Here is a 21,091-nt window from a genome sequence, read left to right as displayed (position 1 = left end):
TGTTTAGTTTATTAACAAAGAACGCGTCTCACATTTTAATGGTTTATAGTTAAGATTTATTGTTGCAGAACATCCATGAGGCAAGTTAGTTTCTGTTATCACTATATATAGACATGATAACTTTCCTCCCCAGCACCCTCTCTCTCTCTCTCTCTCTCTCTCTCTCTCAAAAAAAAAAGCAGTTTCTCCTTTTATTGCAAAACCAGAATGTGTATACTCAGTTGTCCTGAAGATGTTCTTGTGTTGGGAAACTTTGCAAAGCACCATAACTGTTACAAAGGGCTGACACACGAGACATCTTCCATAAAGTTTAAATAGATGTCCCATAAAAATTTCACCATATCAACAATTACACATTTTTTCTTTGTTAAACAGCATGCTTTTTTTAAATCAGTTTATTATTAGTACTGGGTTATGTGGAGCATCTGCCTTACAAGTCCCCTGTGTATGAGCTGTTACTGTAGACACAATAATGTATTAGAATGAGCCCTATTATAACCTATCATGCTTCAGCCAGAACTACTGTTCGAGCCATGTGGTTATACAAAAAATAATGCACACCATCAGATTCAAGAATTCAGCCACATTGGTATAAAAGATTAGAATTTGATTATATATTTTATTTGCCCAGTAATGACCATTTTTCACCTATACCAAGATTATAGGCTTTTGTTGCTGCATAATTTATATCTCCATTTTCAGACTGCCAGTTGGCAATCATCCTTGGCCTGGTTCATAACAGCTCTAGTATGTGGCATCAGTCTCAATGGGATACTCAGAAAAGGTGAGAAGACACACATGGTGCCATCTGGTTAATATTTTAGGACATCACTGTTGTCAGAGCAATTAACTCATGCTGCGTTATGAAAGAAATGGATGCCCTCAATTTAAGTTAGGTGTAATTTTTTAAATATATGCGACAGCTTGGGAAAACGTTTCCATAGTTTTTCTGAACTCAGCTTGTAGAATTTCATAATTTGGTTACCCTTAATCCTTAATAAATGCCTGGTCAGGGTCAGTGGTTTAAATTAGGCTGATAGTTTGGTTTTATTTTGGGGAATGTAACTAAATGAATGTGTTAAATAATGCAGGAAGGTACAAACAAAACTAATAACTATATGAGCAGGACTGAAAAACAGTTCCACACAAATCTGTAGTGATTTAGCTGAGGTGGAGGAACTGCCAGAACCATAATTCACTCATCACACTAATAGTGCTGTAATTTCAACCTCTTTCTAATTTCTTTTCCAGTGTTTTTCAGTGACAGGAAAATATATCCAAAACGTGAGATTAAAGTTGGAAATGTATGAGGAAAAACCTTGGATATTCTCTGAGATTATAAAGTCATAAACTTGCAAGAAAAATAAACACTTAGAAATTGCAAGGTTAAAAAGTAAAAAAAAATTATGGAAAAAAACTTATGAAAAAAAAATTCAAAACCTCCCAAATTAAAAATCATAAATTTACAAGAAAATAATTCACAACTTCCAAGATTAAAAATCACAAATTTACAAGAAAAAACTCAAATTCTGAGATTAAAAAGTCACAAATTTACAAGAAAAAATTTGAAAAATAGTGTTTATTGTCAAGGAACCAAATTGATTCAAGGTTGGATGAAGGTCATCACACCGCATATGCTACAACTGAGGCAAGAGTTCTAGGAAATGCAGTCTTTCCTCCTCGAGCATGTAATATAAGAAATTATTATACATACAGGCCACTTTTTCCATGGAATAAAAACATGTATTCTATTCCCTTCTAGTGGTTTTATTGATGGCATGCAATATTATCATATCGCTTATCCTACATGTATTACGCCACTGTCCCCAATGGAGAATGAGCGGGCAATATTGTTTTAATATTGCATGTTGTCAAGACAACACAACGTCACACGTCGGAGCTCATGCAAAAATCCAATGACAACTTTTCTGCTGCGCATGCACACAATCGTTTCTTTGTCGGCCAAGAAAGAGAGAAGACGGGGTTAATTCAGTGCTCGGTTTAAGCACTAAATAAATAAACTGAAACTAAAGATGCGCTGAACACCCAAAAGGCTGCCAAAACTTCATTATATATTCTTCACGCATATTTACAAGAGAAAAACATACCAACGGACATCAAAAAACTTGAAGATACACGTCGGAGATGTAAAACTTCCGTGCTAGCAAGCGACTGTGACAGTTTGTAAACAAACATGGCCGTGAGGTTTGCTTCATTAAAAGCGGAAGATTTTGAGAAAATTATGGCTGCCAGGTCACACCGTTGTGTGTAGTTGTCGATGATTTTAAAAGTAACTAAGTAAATTACACTGGGAAAATAATAATATTCAGCTTGACTGCGCTCGCATTGGCCTGTGCTAGCGTTGGCCTGCGCGAACATTACACCAGCTAGAAGCTAACTGGATTGCCGCACTAACAGCACAGAGTCGCAGGTAAGCTAGCGTCGGCCTTCGCTAACGCTACTGCTACGCCTGCTGGAAGCTAACTGGACTGCCGCACTAACAGCACCGTCTCACAGGTGTCAGCCTTTGCTAGTGCTACTGCTACGCTGGCTGGAAGCTAACTGGACTGCTGCGTTAACAGCACCGTGTCACGGGTAAGCTAGCATTGGCCTTCGAGAATGCTGATATGAAGAGTGTAGGTATAATAATAATAATATTGTCTGTTTTTTTTTCGTGGTCTATCAGATATATTCCATTCAGCTAGCATGATATTGAACTCATCTTCAACTCATTCAATATCATACTGAATGGAATATATCTGATAGACCACTCAAAGCCAGCCAATATTATTTGCATAAAGCACTAAGAGATTTCCCCCTATATTTCTCAGAATGCACTGCAGCTGGGGAGCTTGAGAGGTTTTTTTTCTTGTAAATTTATGACTTGATAATCTCAGAGAATTAGAGTTTTTTCTTATAAATTTTCGACTTTAGTCTCAGAATTCTGAGCTTTTCCTCAGACTGTCCCCCCCTCCTTTAGCTCCGTGTTTTTTTTTTTTTTGCTTGTTTGTTTTTTATTAAACAACAATGGTCCTGACACTGCAAAAAATGTGATATCTTAGCAAGTGAAAATATCTTGAAAATAGTTGAAACGATCTAGCGTTTCTTATTAGAAGAATACAAAACACCAATTCTGAGGTTATTAAAACTAATTCTAGATCGCAACCAACTTATTGCAAGATGTCTTATCAAGTAAAATTCTGTCCATGCAGCAAGATAATTTCACTAGTATTAACTGAATTTGAGGAGAAAATTACTTTTCATTTTTTTGCAGTGTGATTATTGTCACCTCTTGTTAAAGGTCCCATGGCATAAAATTTTCACTTTGAGTTTTTTTAACGTTAAAATGAGTTCCTCTGACCTTCTTAAGTCACCCCAGTGGCTAGAAATTTCATAATGTGTAAACCAAACTATGCCCAACATTTGAGAATGGCGCGTCAAAACGGCACGTTGATAAGCTCTTCCCTTTACTACGTCAGCAAGGGAGATGATCCCCACGCCCCCCCTCTGGATTCCCACCCACTGTATGGATTGCCCTGCCCAGTTGTAGTGAGGAGACCATAGAGGACACAACAACATGGCATCACCTAAGCGAGCGAAACATGGAAATTGCGCTGTACATGGATGTGACAACACAGAAAAGAGTCTGTTTTTACTGCCGATGGGAGAGCCCCTGAAGACGCAGTGGCTTAATTTTATTTACTTCAATAATACGCCGTCGAGTCTACCTAAGACGGTGTATGTTTGTCGGAAGCATTTTCCTGAGGAATGTTTCCACAACTTGGGACAGTACAGGGCAGGTTTTGCACATCAACTGTCACTGAAGCCTGGGTCCGTACCAAGCATCCCTGCCGCATCAGCAACAAACACTGAACAAGTAAGTGTATAACTGGTCATTTTGCCGTGTTTTAAAATCGATGCGTTAGCCTAGCAATGGCTACATTAGCTGTGCAGCTAACCGCTTCCTGCAGTTAGCCAGGTAATCTGCGCTACAAAACTAAAGAGCATGCAGCATGCTCTGTTAAACTGAGTTTAGTCTGGAAATTGACTGTAACTTATGAGCTTATGTTTGACTATTGCTCCGCAATGCATGTCTTCTGTTGGATAAGCGATATGTTGCTGTAGTTGCTGCTTCTATCCTCTTTGGTTATGGAGTGCATGTTCAAGCCTAGGGTATTATACGTTCGTAAACTACCACTCCGAACACTCTCACTGTTCTCTCTGTCACATTGAGTTTATGAAAGGAGTACGAGGGAGAACAGGGTTTTGTCTTAGCAGCATGGCTACAGGCGCTGATAGCAGCGAGTATGTGCGCGCAGCTTGGTCAAGCCCCTCCCCCTCCCCCCATGGCCCGCCCCCACCCTCTACCCTTCCCCGCCTCCTGCTTCTCATTAGCAAAACGATGCACTGGGAAAAGCGCTGAAATGGGGCTTTCTCCCAGGAGGCTATATTTACATGCCGAGGGTTCATTTCGAGAAAGGCTGCGGATATAACATCCGGAAACCTCCACGAGCCCGTTTAAAGCATCAACAAACCACCATGCCATGGGACCTTTAAGATTAGTAAAAAGGGTTAGAGAAAAATCTACTTTTTGGTGCAAAAAGTAGTACTACATCTCTGCAGTTCAAATGATGTCCTGCAGCATCCAAATGTCTTGCTTGGTGGTTGAGCTGAATGAGACTGTGATGGAGGAGGTGAGAACAGATTCAGGCCCTGTCCACATGGCAACGGATTCAGGTGAATCCGATACAATTGTTTATCGTTTCGGCCTGGCGTCCACACGGCACCGGCGTTTTGGGTGCCCCAAAACGCAATCTTTTGAGAACGGGTTCCAGAGTGGAAAGATCTGGCAACGTTGCCGTTGCGAAGTCATCTGGATGAGTAGAACGGATTTGTTTACGATGACGTCACAACCACATGACTGTGAGTGCTTCACGCCGGGTAGAAGTGTAACGAACTCGATGCGAGTTGTCAACAAATCCTATAACTTGGTTCATGAAACGCGCTTACAAAATATTTTCACTGTGAATATTTATTGTGTAATGGTGCAAAGTGAGAGAGAGAGAGAATAGCTCTTAGGGCAGAGTCAATCCCGCCAGCAAAAAATAGGGAAAAAAAGGAGCGATCTCACCTCTTCAGATGTTGGTTTAAGTCCTACAATACATTCCTCAAAAAGGGCGTAGAAGAACAAATTAATCCATCAACGTGTAGCATTCAATTTATTCCGGACCATTAAAGACGCCGCCTTCCGCGTAGAATCATACGTCATCCTCGCCGCCATATTGGATGGGTCAAAGCGGAGAATAAAGATGCCTCATTCATGTGCTGCGTTTAACTGTACCAACAGGTTTACCGTCCAAACGAGATCACATGGGATTACCTTTCACAGGTGAGACTGGAAAAATACTTTTCATTGTATTTGGTCATTATAATGTAATTTTACGAACAGATTTTTCTGACTTTGTGGCTAATATGAAGTCTCGCGCATAATAGTTTATGCGCATGCGTCCTTACTTCTTCTATTGTTCTGGTGTCTCCAAAGGGACCGTCTTACAGCGCCCCTAGAGGTGTGGCATGTGTATTGCATCGTTTTCAGCAAGCGTTGCGTTGCCATATGGACCTGATATTTTACTGATCGTTGCCCATGTGGACGCGATATTTTTTTAAATAACATCTCGTTGCCGTTGTCGTATGGATGTAGCCTCAGTGATGGCTGTGTTGAACTGAACTAACATTGCCTGTGGGAGGCTGAACTTTTTAAATGCCACGGAAAAAAACATTGTTGCATCTTAACTATGGAGTTAATGTTGCTCTCCCACTTAGGGTCCCTGGAGATAAAAAATTGATGTCTTTGTTTCGTTCAAATGATTTGCACATCCAAAAAACGCAGCAAAACCTTCCCATACTGATCAATAATAACAAACTCAGCTGAATGAAGCACTACAAACATGCCCCCTGTCATGGTGGCAGAGTCACCGTTGCTATGGGGTCACATGACTGTGCAAAGCCTCTGTTGTGCAGCACATTGCTTTAAGGTAGTGGAGGACGCATTAGCTGACCCTGATGATTTTCAGCATTTCTGTTTTCTGAACAGCTTTCGCACCTCACCAGACTCTATTGTTACTGATGAGTGTGTGTGTGGCGTGGGGGTAGGGGGGGGGACGACTGAACAGTTGCCCTGAACCAAGGTTTGGGGGGATGGGGGGGGAGAATGTCCAAGTGTTGTTTCTTCCTTTCAAAGCTGCAGTGAAACTCATTCAGGTTGTTGGTTAGCTGTTGGGTATCCGTTGGATGAGAGGTTTTCCTTTTGTAGTTGATAATTATTTGCAGGTCTTTCCACATGGGAGAGGGATCATTGGCTGAAAACGTACTTTTCAGATTCTCAGGCTACATCCACACGACAACGGCAACGAGATTTTTTTTTTTTTTAAATATTGTGTCCACATGGGCAACGGATCAGTTACATTTCAGGTCCATATGGCAACGCAACGCTTGCTGAAAACGATGCAATACACATGCCACACCTCTAGGTGCGCTGTAAGACGGCCCCATCGGAGACACCAGAACAATAGAAGTAGACGCATGCGCATAACTACACATGCGCACAGTGACTGTCACTGTCACACGCACACACTTTCTCACTCCCTATTCTATGGATATAGTCCCTTTAAATCACGTGGTCGTTTTTTGAATGGAGACGCGGAAAGAGGAATGAACGGCCCTTTTTGAGGAATGTATTGTCGGACTTAAACCAACATCTGAAGAGGTGAGATCGCTCTTTTTTTTTTTCCCCTATTTTTGCTGGCGGGATTGACTCTGCCCTAAGGGCTATTCTCTCTCTCTCTCTCTCTCTCTCTCTCTCTCTCTCACTTTGCACTATTACACAATAAATATTCACAGTGAAAATATTTTGTAAGCGCGTTTCATGAACCAAGTTATAGGATTTGTTGACAACTCGCATCGAGTTCGTTACACTTCTACCCAGCTTCATTTGTTTACGATGACGTCACAACCACATGTGCTTCACGCACGTGGTTGTGACGTCATCGTAAACAAATCCGTTCTACTCATCCAGACAACTTCGCAACGGCGCCGTTGCCAGATTTTTCCACTCTGGAACCCGTTCTCAAAAGATTTAGTTTTGGGGCACCCAAAACGCCGGTGCCGTGTGGACGCCAGGCTGAAACAATAAACAATTTTATCAGATTCACCTGAATCCGTTGCCATGTGGACAGGGCCTCAGAGTACCTCTGCTGAGCTGCTTTGATTCTTCTATTCAGCCTGCCTGTAAAGGTCCTTGTTTCCACTCCTGTAGGTCAGTCCATTTTTGGACTGACATAGCTGACTTAGCTCTGCTGAGAACCATGGCTTGTTGTTGAACTTGATGTGGGTTTTTTTTGGGGATGCAGCTTGCAGAAACTCATATGAGGTTACAATGTCTGTGTACTCATCCAAGGTTGTTAATGCATCTCTGAAAACCTCCCAATCAGTGCAGTCAAGGCAGGACTTCAATGCCCTCACGTGCCCACTTATTCACAGCTTTTATTTCTGGTTTAGTTTTATGTTCCTGTTTATAGTTTGGAATTAGATGGATTAAACAGTGATCAGAAAGTCCTAGGGCTGCATGGTGGACAGAGCTATAGACATGCTTGATTGTACAGTAGTGTAGCAGTGCTCTGTAGGTATGTTCTTTTCTCTGGTCAGGCAGCTCATGTGCTGTTTAAATTTGAGGAGCTCATGGCTAATTTTAGCCTTATTGAAGTTGTCCAAAACAATTACTGTGGAGTCTGGAAATTCCCCCTCTGTATTATTTATTTGGTCTGCAAGCTATGATTGTCACTCACACAAGCCTGAGGGGTATACACCCTGACCAGAATGAAGGAATGAATGAAAAAAACAAAACAAGTAGACTGGAGTGAAACAGTGTGGCCACCATCCACGGCATCATTTTGGATCATCATCCAATCATCATATATCTATTTAACATGTAATAAATAAATATTTTAATAATTAAAATGGAGAAATGGTAAAGCCCACAGCCATGTTCGCCACTGCTTTTGTTAAATTGGCTCCTTACCCAGCATAATCTTTTCAAAAAGCCAAGACAAAATTATATGATAAATAAAAACATTTCCAATATTTCCTTATTTTGGGGCAATATATTTAGTAGAGCCCTCTACGTAGGGTTGTTGTATGCAGAAAAATGTTGCTCAAAATCTTTTTGGTTTTTTTTTCCCCCTCATTTTTGGCTGTTTGCCAGATTTTAGCCATAGCAACATCCACCAAGTTTTCCTATACCACTTCACACATGAAAAAGCACACATCACAAGATCTGATTTGCCTTGGTTTTCTTTTTTTTTGTGTGTATTATAGTAAGACCCACCTTGCTGTGAAGACTCCTTTAGAGTGTGTTTATCTGCTCACCCTCGGTGGAGTTCACTCCATAATGTTTAACCAGTGGTCCAGCAGCACCAGGAATAATGCACACAACTTGGAAGCTCTAATGGAAAGTAGGTCACCAGCACATACTTATCACACACAGACCTAAATGTATATTGTGTATCAACAAGTGTGTATCTGTAACTGTGGTGTAGATCTCCTGAAAACAAAATTGACATCTGGTCAGGCTGTCCATACTTTGCGTATGAGAGCATCTTTGGTCCAAAGAGGTAAGGAGAAAGTTTGTTTTTGGGAGTCAATGGTTGTGTTGAGTTTCAGATGTTTTGCATATGTAGCTCATGTACTTTATTAGCCAATTCTTGTTAAATTATTGCTATAAATCCTTTTATTCATGTCTCTTATTACTGGCTTCCTTAGAGCCTGAATATGCTCTGGATAAGGATGCTGTGCCAGGCTGGATTTCACCTTCTGCATTCAACTTCATCATCTATGGATTACCTAATTTAATTGTTACCTGAACGGATGGGAAATTTTTAATTCAGGAAACATATGCTACTTCAAAGAATGTTGAAATTAATTCAATATATTACTGTCCCAGGCTTAAATATTGACATCAGGCCAAATACCCATTTAAAGCAGTAACACTGTCCTTGATTTAGCTTTTCTATGTTTAACATAATCTACATTCTACTGTCATTCTGGTTTATGGTCCTTAATAAAAATCCATACAGCAGTGGAGAAAGTGAAGACATTTAAGTGCCTATGTCCTGTCCAAGGGGTTCTCGGAGATGGTCTTATGGCTGGTTGTTTGAAAGACAAATGATTAAGTAATGTAGAATTTAGAGAGATAAATAAATAAATTTACATATGGATTTAATACACTTTTTAAAGGGATGGCTTTGTTGCTGTGGTACTGGAAGCATGTGGGTTATAATGTTACCCCTCTCTTAATAAAACCAGATAATATACACTGCCACCAGCAGTTTACAGGCTCTAACCTTTTTGCAGTTAGCAGAAGGAAGTAGCTCAAATCACCCAAAATTAAAGACGCAGGCAGCCATGAGTGACTTTCAGGCTTGTCAAAGCCAAGCAAAGTCACTTCAGTTAGGTGGTGTTTACATTAGACCATATCGTTTTCGTCGCGGATGCACTGTCCGTTCACATTAAAACGCCGGGAAATGACTCCACAGGCGGAACAACTTGAATCCGCCAGGGCCCACGTATTCAACCCAGTTCGTATCTGATCCGGTGCTGTGTAAACATTGAGATACGAGGAAACGCAGTGCTGAGCTCTAGCTGACGTCGTCATTGGACAACGTCACTGTGACATCCACCTTCCTGATTCGCTGGCGTTGTTCATGCCACGTTGGTCATGTGACGCGACTGCTGAAAAACGGCGCGGACTTCACTTCCTGCTATTGTTTCCGCCTTGTATCACCTTTTTGTTTTTCATTAAAGAGTATAAAAGTATGAATATAATGCTTTGCCATTCTTAATGTTGTTCATGGTAAGATGCAAATACTGCCCATTGTGTAGTTATGATTGTCTTTAGGCTTGCCATCCTTCCACTTGCAAGTGGTGAGTGACTTGCGCATGCCCGATATGCACTGGGATCACACACACAGCGGCTCAGTCCCGAATCACTGCTCGTGCGCTTCACTTGCGCGCTCTGTGAGCTGCGCAGGGCCGGAGTGTGCACCCTCCAGAGGGCACTCACTGTTCAGGGCGGAGTGATTTGGAGCGCAGCCGCTGAGGAGGAAACGCTGAGCCGCACTGACACATTTCAACTTACATGCCGTCTAATTAGTCATGTGATTAGCATATCCGTGTATTGGCGTTGCTGTGTGCACGCGAATCGTGTATTGGCGTTGCTGTGTGCACGAGAATCGTTTTAAAAATGTTAATCTGATGATCCGCTGATACGGTCTAATGTAAACATCACCTTAGTTTCCTTCTGCTTAAAGAAGGCGTGAGACCAATCACACACTTGTTTCATCACAATGTGCAGAAAAGAAAAGCTAAATTCAACAGCGTGTCCACGTATTAAATAACATTATCTTGTGTAACACATAGTAAATGCACTGGGAACTCATTGATGGGGGGGGGAAATCTACTTCAGTGTTTTCTTAATATTTTCCTTCAAAAAAAAAAAGAATTAGCAAAAGTATATACTTTTACTGGAGTTAATGACAGGCTTATGAAAAGAGAAAAAGGGGAATGCAGTGGTGCTATTATGATGCTAAGCCCCTTTTTTCTTTCTTTTTTTGACCTGTTTCAGCTACAGTCGATCCAGGTTGTGTGGTATGTTTGATTTATTGCTATTTTCACAAGTGTATAACTTAAGCATATTGCTGTGTATGTTCAGGGCACAGTGCCAGATATTCCCATTGAGTTTAATCAGGATTGCCAGACAACTTGATTTATTACCAGTTTCCTGCTGAGCCCCGCCTTTTGCAAAGTTTTTGATTGATGGTCAACATGTCTTTTTGACCAATCTTGCCGATTTATAATACAATTGTGTATCTCAAGCCTGCAAAACTACAGTTGAGGTCAGAAGTTTGCATGCGGTCTTCATGTGCCCCTTTTCCACCAAAGCAGTTCCAGGGCTGGTTCGGGGCCAGTGCTTAGTTTGGAACCAGGTTTTCTGTTTCCACTGACAAAGAACTGGCTCTGGGGCCAGAAAAAACGGTTCCAGGCTAGCACCAACTCTCTGCTGGGCCAGAGGAAAGAACCGCTTACGTCAGCGGGGGGCGGAGTTGTTAAGACCAACAACAATAGCAAGATCGTGAAAGGTCGCCATTTTTAAGCGGCGAGAAGCAGCAGCTGTACAAATGCGAAGTCATCCATTATTATTGTTGTTGCTGCTGCTGCTTCTTCTCCATGGTGTTGTTGCTACGATGTTCGCGCCAAGGTTTATACAAATGCAGCAACGTAACTGACGTATACAGCGACGTAATGACGTGGCTCCTCTTAGCACTCCAAGCTATGGAAAAGCAAACTGGTTCTCAGCTGGCTCGCAAGTTGATCGAGTTGTGAACCAGCACCAGCACTGGCCCCGAACCAGCCCTGGAACTGATTTGGTGGAAAAGGGGTAATGGACATGAATGTCATGGCAATATTAGGCTTTTAATGATTTCTTTGAATGTTCTTTTTCTGGGGCAAAATCAGTACAAGCCACAAGTTTAATAGAAAAATAATGAGAATTTGGTGAACAAGTTTTAATTTATTTCAAAAATCAAATCAGCATAGGGTCAAAATTATACATACAGAGTCAGAAATATACATACGCCACTTAGATTATAAATTCAGCGGTGCTGAAAGGTCCAAAATGTCTTTTAATTTGCCAAGGCCTTTTGATGTCCTGTCGTGATCATGAGTGACTACAGCCTGGTAGCTTCTTTGTGCCAACATAAAAAGGACTTGTTTGACAGCACTCATTGGACTGACCAACACACAGTACAACGGGAAAGTCCAAGGACCTCAATGCAGATCTAAAAAAGAGGAGCACAGATTTACACAAGTCAGAAACATCTCTTGAAGCCATTTCTAAATAACTGCAGATTTAAAGACAATCAGTTCAAACAGCTGTGTGTAAGTACAAGTACTTGGGAGGTGTCACCAAGGTCTGTAAGGCTACGTTTACATTACGTCGAATCAGCAGATCATCAGATTAACGTTCTTAAAACGATTCGCGTCTACACTAAAACCGTTAGACGTGCACACAGCAACACCAATACACGGATACGCTCGGCTCCGCAGGCATCCTGCGCTCCAAATCACTCCGCCCTGAACAGCGAGTGCCCTCTGGAGGGTGCGCACTCCGGCCCTGCGCAGCTCACACAGCGCGCGAGTGAAGTGCACAAGCCACGATTCGGGACTGAGCCGCTGTGTGTGTGATCCCAGCGCATATCACTTACCACTTGCAAGTGGAAGGATGGCAAGCCTAAAGACAATCATAACTACACAATGGGCAGTATTTGCATCAGTATTTGCAGTATTTTCATACTTTTATACTCTTTAATGAAAGGTGATACAAGGCGGAAGTCCGCGCCGTTTTTCAGCAGTCGCGTCACATGACCAATGCCAGCGAATCAGGAAGGTGGATGTCACAGTGACGTTGTCCAATGAGGACGCCAGCTAGAGCTCAGCACCCCGTATTCGCGTATCTCAATGTTTACACAGCACCGGACCAGATACGATCTAGATTGAATACGTGGATGCTGGCGGATTCCCGTTTCCCGGCTTTTCCAGGTGGTTTAATGTAAACGGACAGTGCATCCGCGAAGAAAACGAGACAGATACGGTCTAATGTAAACGTAGCCTAAGAAGACCCAACTTTCACCCTCAGCTGAGAGGAAATTAGTTGAATGGAAAAAGGTCTGGCCATTTACATGGTTTCATTTTTTTACATCACAAAAACCTGCCATTTTAATAGAGGTGTGTAGACGTTTTATATACACTGTATTAGGTTTATGCTTTTGACATAAAAAATTCAGTGGTTAAGGGCTATCTCTCGCAAAAGGAAAGAGAGCAAGCAAAGTGCACAGAACTGTGTATGAGTCATGAATTGGTGTGAAATGAGGATGGGGAGCACTTCATCAACAGCAGGTAAGGGCAGCTAGATCAACACATCTGCTTATATGCATTGTCAGTGTTTCAAGTGAATAAATACTTCCATGTGTTCTAATTTTAAAAGAAGTGTATGTTTATATGCCATAAAAACATGAATTAAATTGAGCCTTATTAGGATTGTTATTACTGCTAATTCTGAGGAATGTGTTTATCAGAATATGCAGTGCAATAAGATTACCCATAATCCCCTAATCCGTTGTTTTTCAGTAAATTCAACTCACTTTTTAATCAAAGGATTCTTAATTAGGACACACACACACTTCCCTTCACTAAATCCTCCGGCTTTTGGAGGGTGGATAATATTCCCTCTTTAATAGGGCATTGAACTCTTTTAACGATGTGTGCAATTCATGAATATCTCAGGAAAAGGTATGCTTTAAGCAGTGCCACTTTGAAGTATGAAAATGTTCAATATGTTTTTAAGGTTGTTCCAGAAAGTGCAGTCATGTAAAAAGCAGTCAAAACAAGGAGACACTTGACAGTAATGAAGGTAACTTTTACTTACCATCATTATATGATTTCTTTGTTTATAATTCATCCTCCCACTTCACTGTTCCTTAGTTCTGCAGTAGACTTGACCTCCTAGAAGGATGTTGGTCCCTAACCACCTTAACTATGGCTGTCTTATGTGGTCAATAACAATAGACAGTGGTGCTTGAAAGTTTGTGAACCCTTTAGAATTTTCTATATTTCTGCATAAATATGGCCTAAAACATCAGATTTTCACACAAGTCCTAAAAGTAGATAAAGAGAACCCAGTTAAACAAATGAGACAAAAATATTGTACTTGGTCATTTATTTATTGAGGAAAATGATCCAATATTACATATCTGTGAGTGGCAAAAGTATGTGAACCCTTAGGATTATCAGTTAATTTGAAGGTGAAATTAGTCAGGTGTTTTCAATCAATGGGATGACAATCAGGTGTGAGTGGGCACCCTGTTTTATTTAAAGAACAGGGATCTATCAAAGTCTGATCTTCACAACACATGTTTGTGGAAGTGTATCAGGGCACAAACAAAGGAGATTTCTGAGGACCTCAGAAAAAGCATTGTTGATGCTCATCAGGCTGGAAAAGGTTACAAAATCACCTCTAAAGAGTTTGGACTCCACCAGTCCACAGTCAAACAGATTGTGTACAAATGGAGGAAATTCAAGACCATCGTTACCCTCCTCAGGAGTGGTCGACCAACAAAGATCACTCCAAGAGCAAGGCGTGTAATAGTCAGCGAGGTCACAAAGGACCCCAGGGTAACTTCTAAGCAACTGAAGGCTTCTCTCACATTGGCTAATGTTCATGAGTCCACCATCAGGAGAACACTGAACAACAATGGTGTGCATGGCAGGGTTGGAAGGAGAAAAGCCCCTGTTCTCTAAAAAGAACATTACTGCTTGTCTGCAGTTTGCTAAAGATCACATGGACAAGCCAGAAGGCTATTGGAAATGTTTTTTTGTGGACGGATGAGACCAAAATACAACATTTGGTTCAAATGAGAAACGTTCTGTTTGGAGAAAGGAAAACACTGCATTCCAGCATAAGAACCTTATCCCATCTGTGAAACATGGTGGTGGTGGTATCATGGTTTGGGCCTGTTTTGCTGCATCTGGGCCAGGACAGCTTGCCATCATTGATGGAACAAAGAATTCTGAATTATACCAGCGAATTCTAAAGGAAAATGTCAGGACATCTGTCCATGAACTGAATCTCAAGACAAGGTGGGTCATGCAGCAAGACAACGACCCTAAGCACACAAGTCGTTCTACCAAAGAATGGTTAAAGAAGAATAAAGTTAATGTTTTGGAATGGCCAAGTCAAAGTCCTGACCTTAATCCAATCGAGATGTTGTGGAAGGACCTGAAGGGAGCAGTTCATGTGAGGAAACCCACCAACATCCCAGAGTTGAAGCTGTTCTGTATGGAGGAATGGGCTAAAATTCCTCCAAGCCGGTGTGCAGGACTGATCAACAATTACTGGAAACGTTTAGTTGCAGTTATTGTTGCTTTCAGTATCACACCAGATACTGAAAGCAAAGGTTCACATACTTTTGCCACTCACAGATATGTAATATTGGATCAATTTCCTCAATAAATAAAAGATTAAGTATAATATTTTTCTCTCATTTGTTTAACTGGGTTCTCTTTATCTAATTTTAGGACTTGTGTGAAAATCTGATGTTGTTTTAGGTCATACCATATTTATGCAGAAAAATAGAAAATTCTAAAGGGTTCACAAACTTTCACGCACCACTGTATGTATCTCTATTGCTTCAGAAAAGGAGGAGTTACTGGCTATCCAGCAGATTTTCCATCAACTGACCTCGGAAAAGAATACCCAAAAGAGAATGGTACACAAAACCATTCACAAACCAAGGTTAGCTAGCCATTTCACCTTTCCACCCTGTTTCAATGATTTTGTGTCAATCTCCAACTTCCTGAACAGAGCAAGAACAGTACAGCTCTGAAAAGTCTTTGTAAGCTTCGCCCTCACCTGTAGTCAGAAAGACATCCAACTCAAGTGTGTTTGCTGAGAGAATGCTATTTCGTACAATGCAATTGTTTCTGGGTCAGTTGGTGAAGCACAAGTGAGGTATAAAGTAAACTCCACCATATATCAGCAAAAATGCACCTTGGTCACTTTTAATTTTTGAGCATTTTAGCAGTATAGATAAATACCATTCTAAAAATATTTCTAATGCCTTAGTCCTCCAAATATTTGAATCTATATTCAGGTTTAAATCTCTTCAGACTTATTCTATTACTTTTTGTTTGAATAGTATGATACACCTCCTATTCGTATCTGTATGGAACACCATTGTCTGTTCAATCTGAATAACATAAATCTGTTTCACAAAATCCTTCATGGATTCATGGCATGCCAGAATCAGCAGTAGTCCCCATAGCTCTTATCCTCTGCTATCCTTTATTTATTAATGTATTCATTCATCTTTAGTAACTGCTTTATCATGGTCGAGGTTGCGGTGGATCCGGAGCATATCCCGGGAATGCTACATTAGATTAGATCTAATCAGGTATGAACTTCCTGTTCGTACAGGCATCTATTCCATAGAATGTATCGCAATAAGTTACCTCCATTTTCTCCCCATCTATTGAATGGTCTGACTCAAGCAAGTCTTGAGTGGCAAATTAAATTAATCAGCTTACCACAGATAATTTATATCTCTCTTTTTAGAACTGACCAAGAATATGAGGCTAAAATTAAGTTTGTTACTACTGGTGACTGTTAGGACTGGGGACTGTCTTGGCCTCTAGAGGCCGCTGTTATTTCTTTATCTTGTCATGTTTGTTTTGGCCTCTAGAGGCCGCCACTGTTTCTGTTTTGTGTTTGTTTTCATGTGCCTTTTACCCCACCTGTTCTTCATTTTCTGCCCCGCCTAGTTTCCTAATTAACCTGTGTATATATACTTCCTCAGTTTGTGTGTGTATATATGCTCCTCAGTCCGGGAGCAAGCCGGAGCACGCTGCTTAATTTGAGGGGGAGCAAGCCGGAGCGTGCTCCGGCAGCTATTTACACTGGATCCGGTGTAAATAGCTGCCGGATCATAATTACAGTAAACTAGTAAATCCAGTAAAGGAAAAACTTGAGACTGAAAGGTTTTAACAGTCATCCAAATGACTGAACGTAAACATTGCTACAGTAACATACTAGCTATGTTGTTGACATTAGCTAGTGCTAACAGCTAGCTGCTAGTACACTGCTACAACACAGACACCGACCCGAATAATACAGTTCTTAGTCATTGCCTGGTAACAGCAAATTTATAACGGGCCATGTCTCAACAGACTAAGAAGTTATTTCAATGACATTTAATAACATTTTATCCTGAGGACCGAAAGTAAATGAAAATGTGAACAAACCTTAGCTGTAATAAGATGGCGACCACTGGCTCCAGGGACGACCCGCTGATGTAGGCATGTTACCCAGCCTGACACAAAATATTTGTAGGCATCCAAACTCTTATACGCTTTCAGATCAATACCTGTGTATGGCGATGGGTTTTTAATGACATAGGTATACAGATCATGTGGGCCGAAGTCAGGTAAAGACGAGGGCTTCGTGTACTTCCGTACGTCAGTGAACAATCCTGGTGGAAGCAGGTAAACGTCGTTCTCTAAGCCTGCTAACCTCAATTTTTGCAAATACCTCTCCCTCTGCTCGCCCTGTAAATGCCCTACGTCGCTGGATAGTGAAGGTGTTTTCTGCATCTCGCTCCTTTTTCTTTTATGTTTTTCGTTTGTCGCCTTCCTCACATTCAAACTGATTCGAGCCGTGACGTCCAAAATGGCAGCCTAACGATGCATCACATGACTTGGTCACATGGGTGAAAAACCTCAATAGTGACTGGCTGACATGAAGGTTGCCCTCCCCTAACGCTGACAACAAGTTCTTTGGTCTTGTCAGAGTTTAGGAGCAGAGCACTCTCCCCACACCATGCCACAAAGCGGTCAATATGCTCAAAGTAGGCCCTCTCTAGGTCTCCATTTCCTTTGACCATTAGACCAATCATTGCCATGTCATCAGCATATTTAAACAGGCTGAAATTACTGTTACAAATCTGCATTTCATTTATGTACATGGAAAACAAAACGGGAGAAATGGCCCTCATATTGTTAAGACTACTCCATGCTTTACGGGCGTCCCCGTAACAAACTGTCTCTCCATTTTATCTCTATAATGTTGCTTAGATTTTTTAATAATCCCTCTCAGTCCTCATCTCTTTAAACAGCATTATATTTCCCTGAATAAAAGCAATCCTTTTCTCACCAAGACATCTCTTCATTTCATGTGAGACCCAAGCCTTGTTATTAGGGTATATTTTCAGTTTTTGTTGTAACAACATTATTCTCACAGAACATGATACAAGATGTTATTGTCTCTGTTAGCTTGGTTGCATTTGCACAAGTATTAAAGAAAATGTCCCAGTCCATATCCTCATAGCAGTCTCTCAGTCTCTCCTTACAAATATCAGACCATAAAGCTGCTGCTCTGATAGTAGGCTTCTCCTGTTTAAGTTTGGCTTTATACTTTGGCAGCAAATGTATAACATTATGGTCTGACTTACCCAAAGGTGGGCGGGACACTGCTTTATACGCATCGGGTGTGTTGCCAGAACACTGATCTAGAGTCCGAGAAAGTCGTGTAGGACAGTCTATGTACTGGTGTAGAGTAAGCAAGTGTTCAGAGAGATCGCAGTTGTTAAAATCCCCAAGAATGAAGATAGGTTGGTCCACAGAGCGAGAGTGCGTTGTTGAACCTCTCACTTATCTGACTCACGGCTTCATCATATTTAGGTCCCGGTATATATGTCAGAATGGCAGTGATCTGCCCGAATTCCCTCGGCAGGTAAAAAGGCCTGAATGATACCGAGATGATACCTTCTTGTGAATACACATTTGGGTTGCCCATTTACTATCCACAAATATACACATGCCCCCGCCAATCGATTTGTTTGATTTATGTTTGTCCCGGTCGGCTCTAATAGTGATGTATCCAGGAAGCGCAACTTCAGTCTCGTTTTTGAGCCATGTCTCTGTAAGACAAATTAGGTTGCTCCGCTTGAAGTCATTCTCAACTTTTGCCCTGGCCATCAGTTCATCCATTTTATTATTAAGCGAGCGCACATTTGATAGCGTTATCACAGGTAGAGGGAAACGTTAACCCCGCCTTCTGAGCCTGGCTTGAATGCCCCCTCTTGAACCCCTCTTCTTCAGCTTCTTTGATTTAAGCTTAGGTTTCCGTACAATTTCGGGGTAGTCGTGCGTTCATCTGAAATCCAGATGTCCAGCATGCTTTTGTAGAGACAGCAGGTGCTCTCTGGAGTAATGACAATATGGAAGTAAGTATCCCATTTAAATTCAACAATGAGTTAGTTTTCTCTCCTCCTGCCTAAAGCAACCAGGTTCAAGTTAAAACAGCTTTGGTTACTTCTTTGAATCCTTGTTTACATAAACATGACTGAACTATTTTCTCCTCAAATTCAAAAAAATTGAAAACTGAATTTGAGGAGAAAATTACTTAATACTCGTGAAATTATCTTGCTGCATGGACAGATAATTTTACTTGATAAGACATCTTAGAATAAGTTGGTTGTGATCTAGAACTAGGTTTAATAATCTCAGAATTTGTGCCTTGTATTCTTCTAATAAGAAATGCTAGATCGTTTCAATTATTTTCATTTGCTAAGATATTATTTTTTGCAGTGTGACTATGGGTGAGAGGCAGGGTATACCCCGGACAAGTTGCCAAATCATTGCAGGGCTGACGCATAGAGACAAACAACAATTCACACTCACATCTGCAGTCAATTTAGAGCCACCAATTAGCCTAACCTGCATGTCTTTGGACTGTGGAGGAAACCCACACAGACACAGGGAGAACATGCAAACTCCACATAGAAAGGCCCCCGTCAGCCACTGGGCTCAAACCCAGAACCCTTTTGCTATGAGGCAACAGTGCTAACCACTACACCACCATGCAGCCCTCTGAATTATTGTTCTAAAGTTAATTTCTGGGCGGCATGGTGGTGTAGTGGTTAGCGCTGTCGCCTCACAGCAAGAAGGTTTTGGGTTCGAGCCCAGCGGCTGGCGAGAGCCTTTCTGTGTGGAGTTTGCATGTTGTCTGTGTGGGTTTCCTCTGGGTGCTCCGGTTTCCCCCACAGTCCAAAGACATGCAGGTTAGGTTAATTGGTGGCTCTAAATTGACCGTAGGTGTGAATGTGAGTGTGAATGGTTGTTTGTCCCTATGTGTCAGCCCTGCGATAACCTGGCGACTTGTCCAGGGTGTACCCCGCCTCTCACCCATAGTCAGCTGGGATAGGCTCCAGCTTGCCTGTGACCCTGTAGAACAGGATAAGCAGCTACAGATAATGGATGGATGGATGGAAGTTAATTTCCAATGTCAACAAATGAGTTGCTAATCACTTTAATATAACATTTCTGCATTTAAGTTGGAAAGCCTGTATATTAGTTGATACATTCGTACTTTCAGTGAGTCAGAGGGATTTGGATGTGGTAAACTATTTGTTTTTAGGGCCCAAGGACCCTCTTGGATCTGTAAGGATTTTTTTTTCTTCAAGACCTGACCATTTTTGAGGTGGTTCCCATGGGCAAAAACTGAAGCTTGGCACACACATCAGTGTTTGTGACAGTTACTCAGAGACAGGGTGTTGACCCCAGGTGTGGCCCGGTGACTCTATAGCACCACCATTTGTAATTGAGTCTTGTGCTTGGCATATAGTTTCATGTACGTGCAACACATTTTTTTTACAAGTGGGTCTCCCTAAGACAAACACATTTGTAATATACACTGCTTTAGCCACAGTCAACAGGAAATTTTGTGTGTTTTGACGTGTTACATTTTGAAATACTTCTCCTAGGTGGTTAATTGGATTCATGTCAGATTTGGTATACATGATGTCAATATGTTGCTAATGTTAGACTAAGGGATTTTTAACATCTTGCAAGGCATTGAAATGGTGACATGAAGAATTTGTCTCTCCAGGAAACTGGAAGTGCCTAATAAATTCTCCATGCATTGCTTGATATGGCTCAAACTTCACAGGTTATTGGTTATGATGGTTATGGTGATATCTACATACCCAAAGTGACACCAAGGTATAGCACCATTTGGCAATAGAAAGAATGGCTTTTTACCAATCTCAGCTATATTCCTCCTAGACTTCATTGGCTTCATGTCAGACTTGGTGTACATGAAGTAATGGGTCTGCTGATTTTACATTGTGAATGGATTTTTGATAGGTTGAACAGTGTAGCCATGGAGACAGGATGAATTTTACTTACATTTCAACAGATTTTTCAGGTTGTTTCATTAGTTTGATGACCAAGGATTTCAACCAATCAATGAATGAGTAGCTTGGGGTTGGTCTAGATGTGCTTACGTCATGACGTCGCCCTCCGTGATAATGCTGTTATGGCATGTTAGCAGCAGTGTTGCTAATTCACCAGTCTAATTCACCAACTAATTAAAAATGAACTTTTTTTTTTTTAACCCTGCAGAGTTGATGAATCCACTATTTCCTCA

General features: G+C 41.3%; 1 protein-coding gene across 1 annotated transcript in view; it reads left to right on the top strand.

Moving 5' to 3' along the window:
- Positions 1–8,918, top strand: part of LOC132888892 (cilia- and flagella-associated protein 46) — a 251,873-nt gene extending 242,955 nt beyond the window's left edge. Inside the window, exons 55-58 of the mRNA XM_060924987.1 lie at positions 703–784; positions 8,374–8,510; positions 8,595–8,669; positions 8,818–8,918. Of these exons, the coding sequence (XP_060780970.1) occupies positions 703–784; positions 8,374–8,510; positions 8,595–8,669; positions 8,818–8,918 (395 nt within the window). The remainder of the gene's footprint in view (positions 1–702; positions 785–8,373; positions 8,511–8,594; positions 8,670–8,817) is intronic.
- The last annotated feature ends 12,173 nt before the right edge of the window (positions 8,919–21,091 follow it).

This window comes from Neoarius graeffei, chromosome 7 (assembly GCF_027579695.1).
Source record: "Neoarius graeffei isolate fNeoGra1 chromosome 7, fNeoGra1.pri, whole genome shotgun sequence".
In the NCBI taxonomy this organism is placed as follows: domain Eukaryota; kingdom Metazoa; phylum Chordata; class Actinopteri; order Siluriformes; family Ariidae; genus Neoarius; species Neoarius graeffei.
Note: the sequence above shows the minus strand (reverse complement) of the source record. Positions and strands in the feature narration are given on the sequence as shown.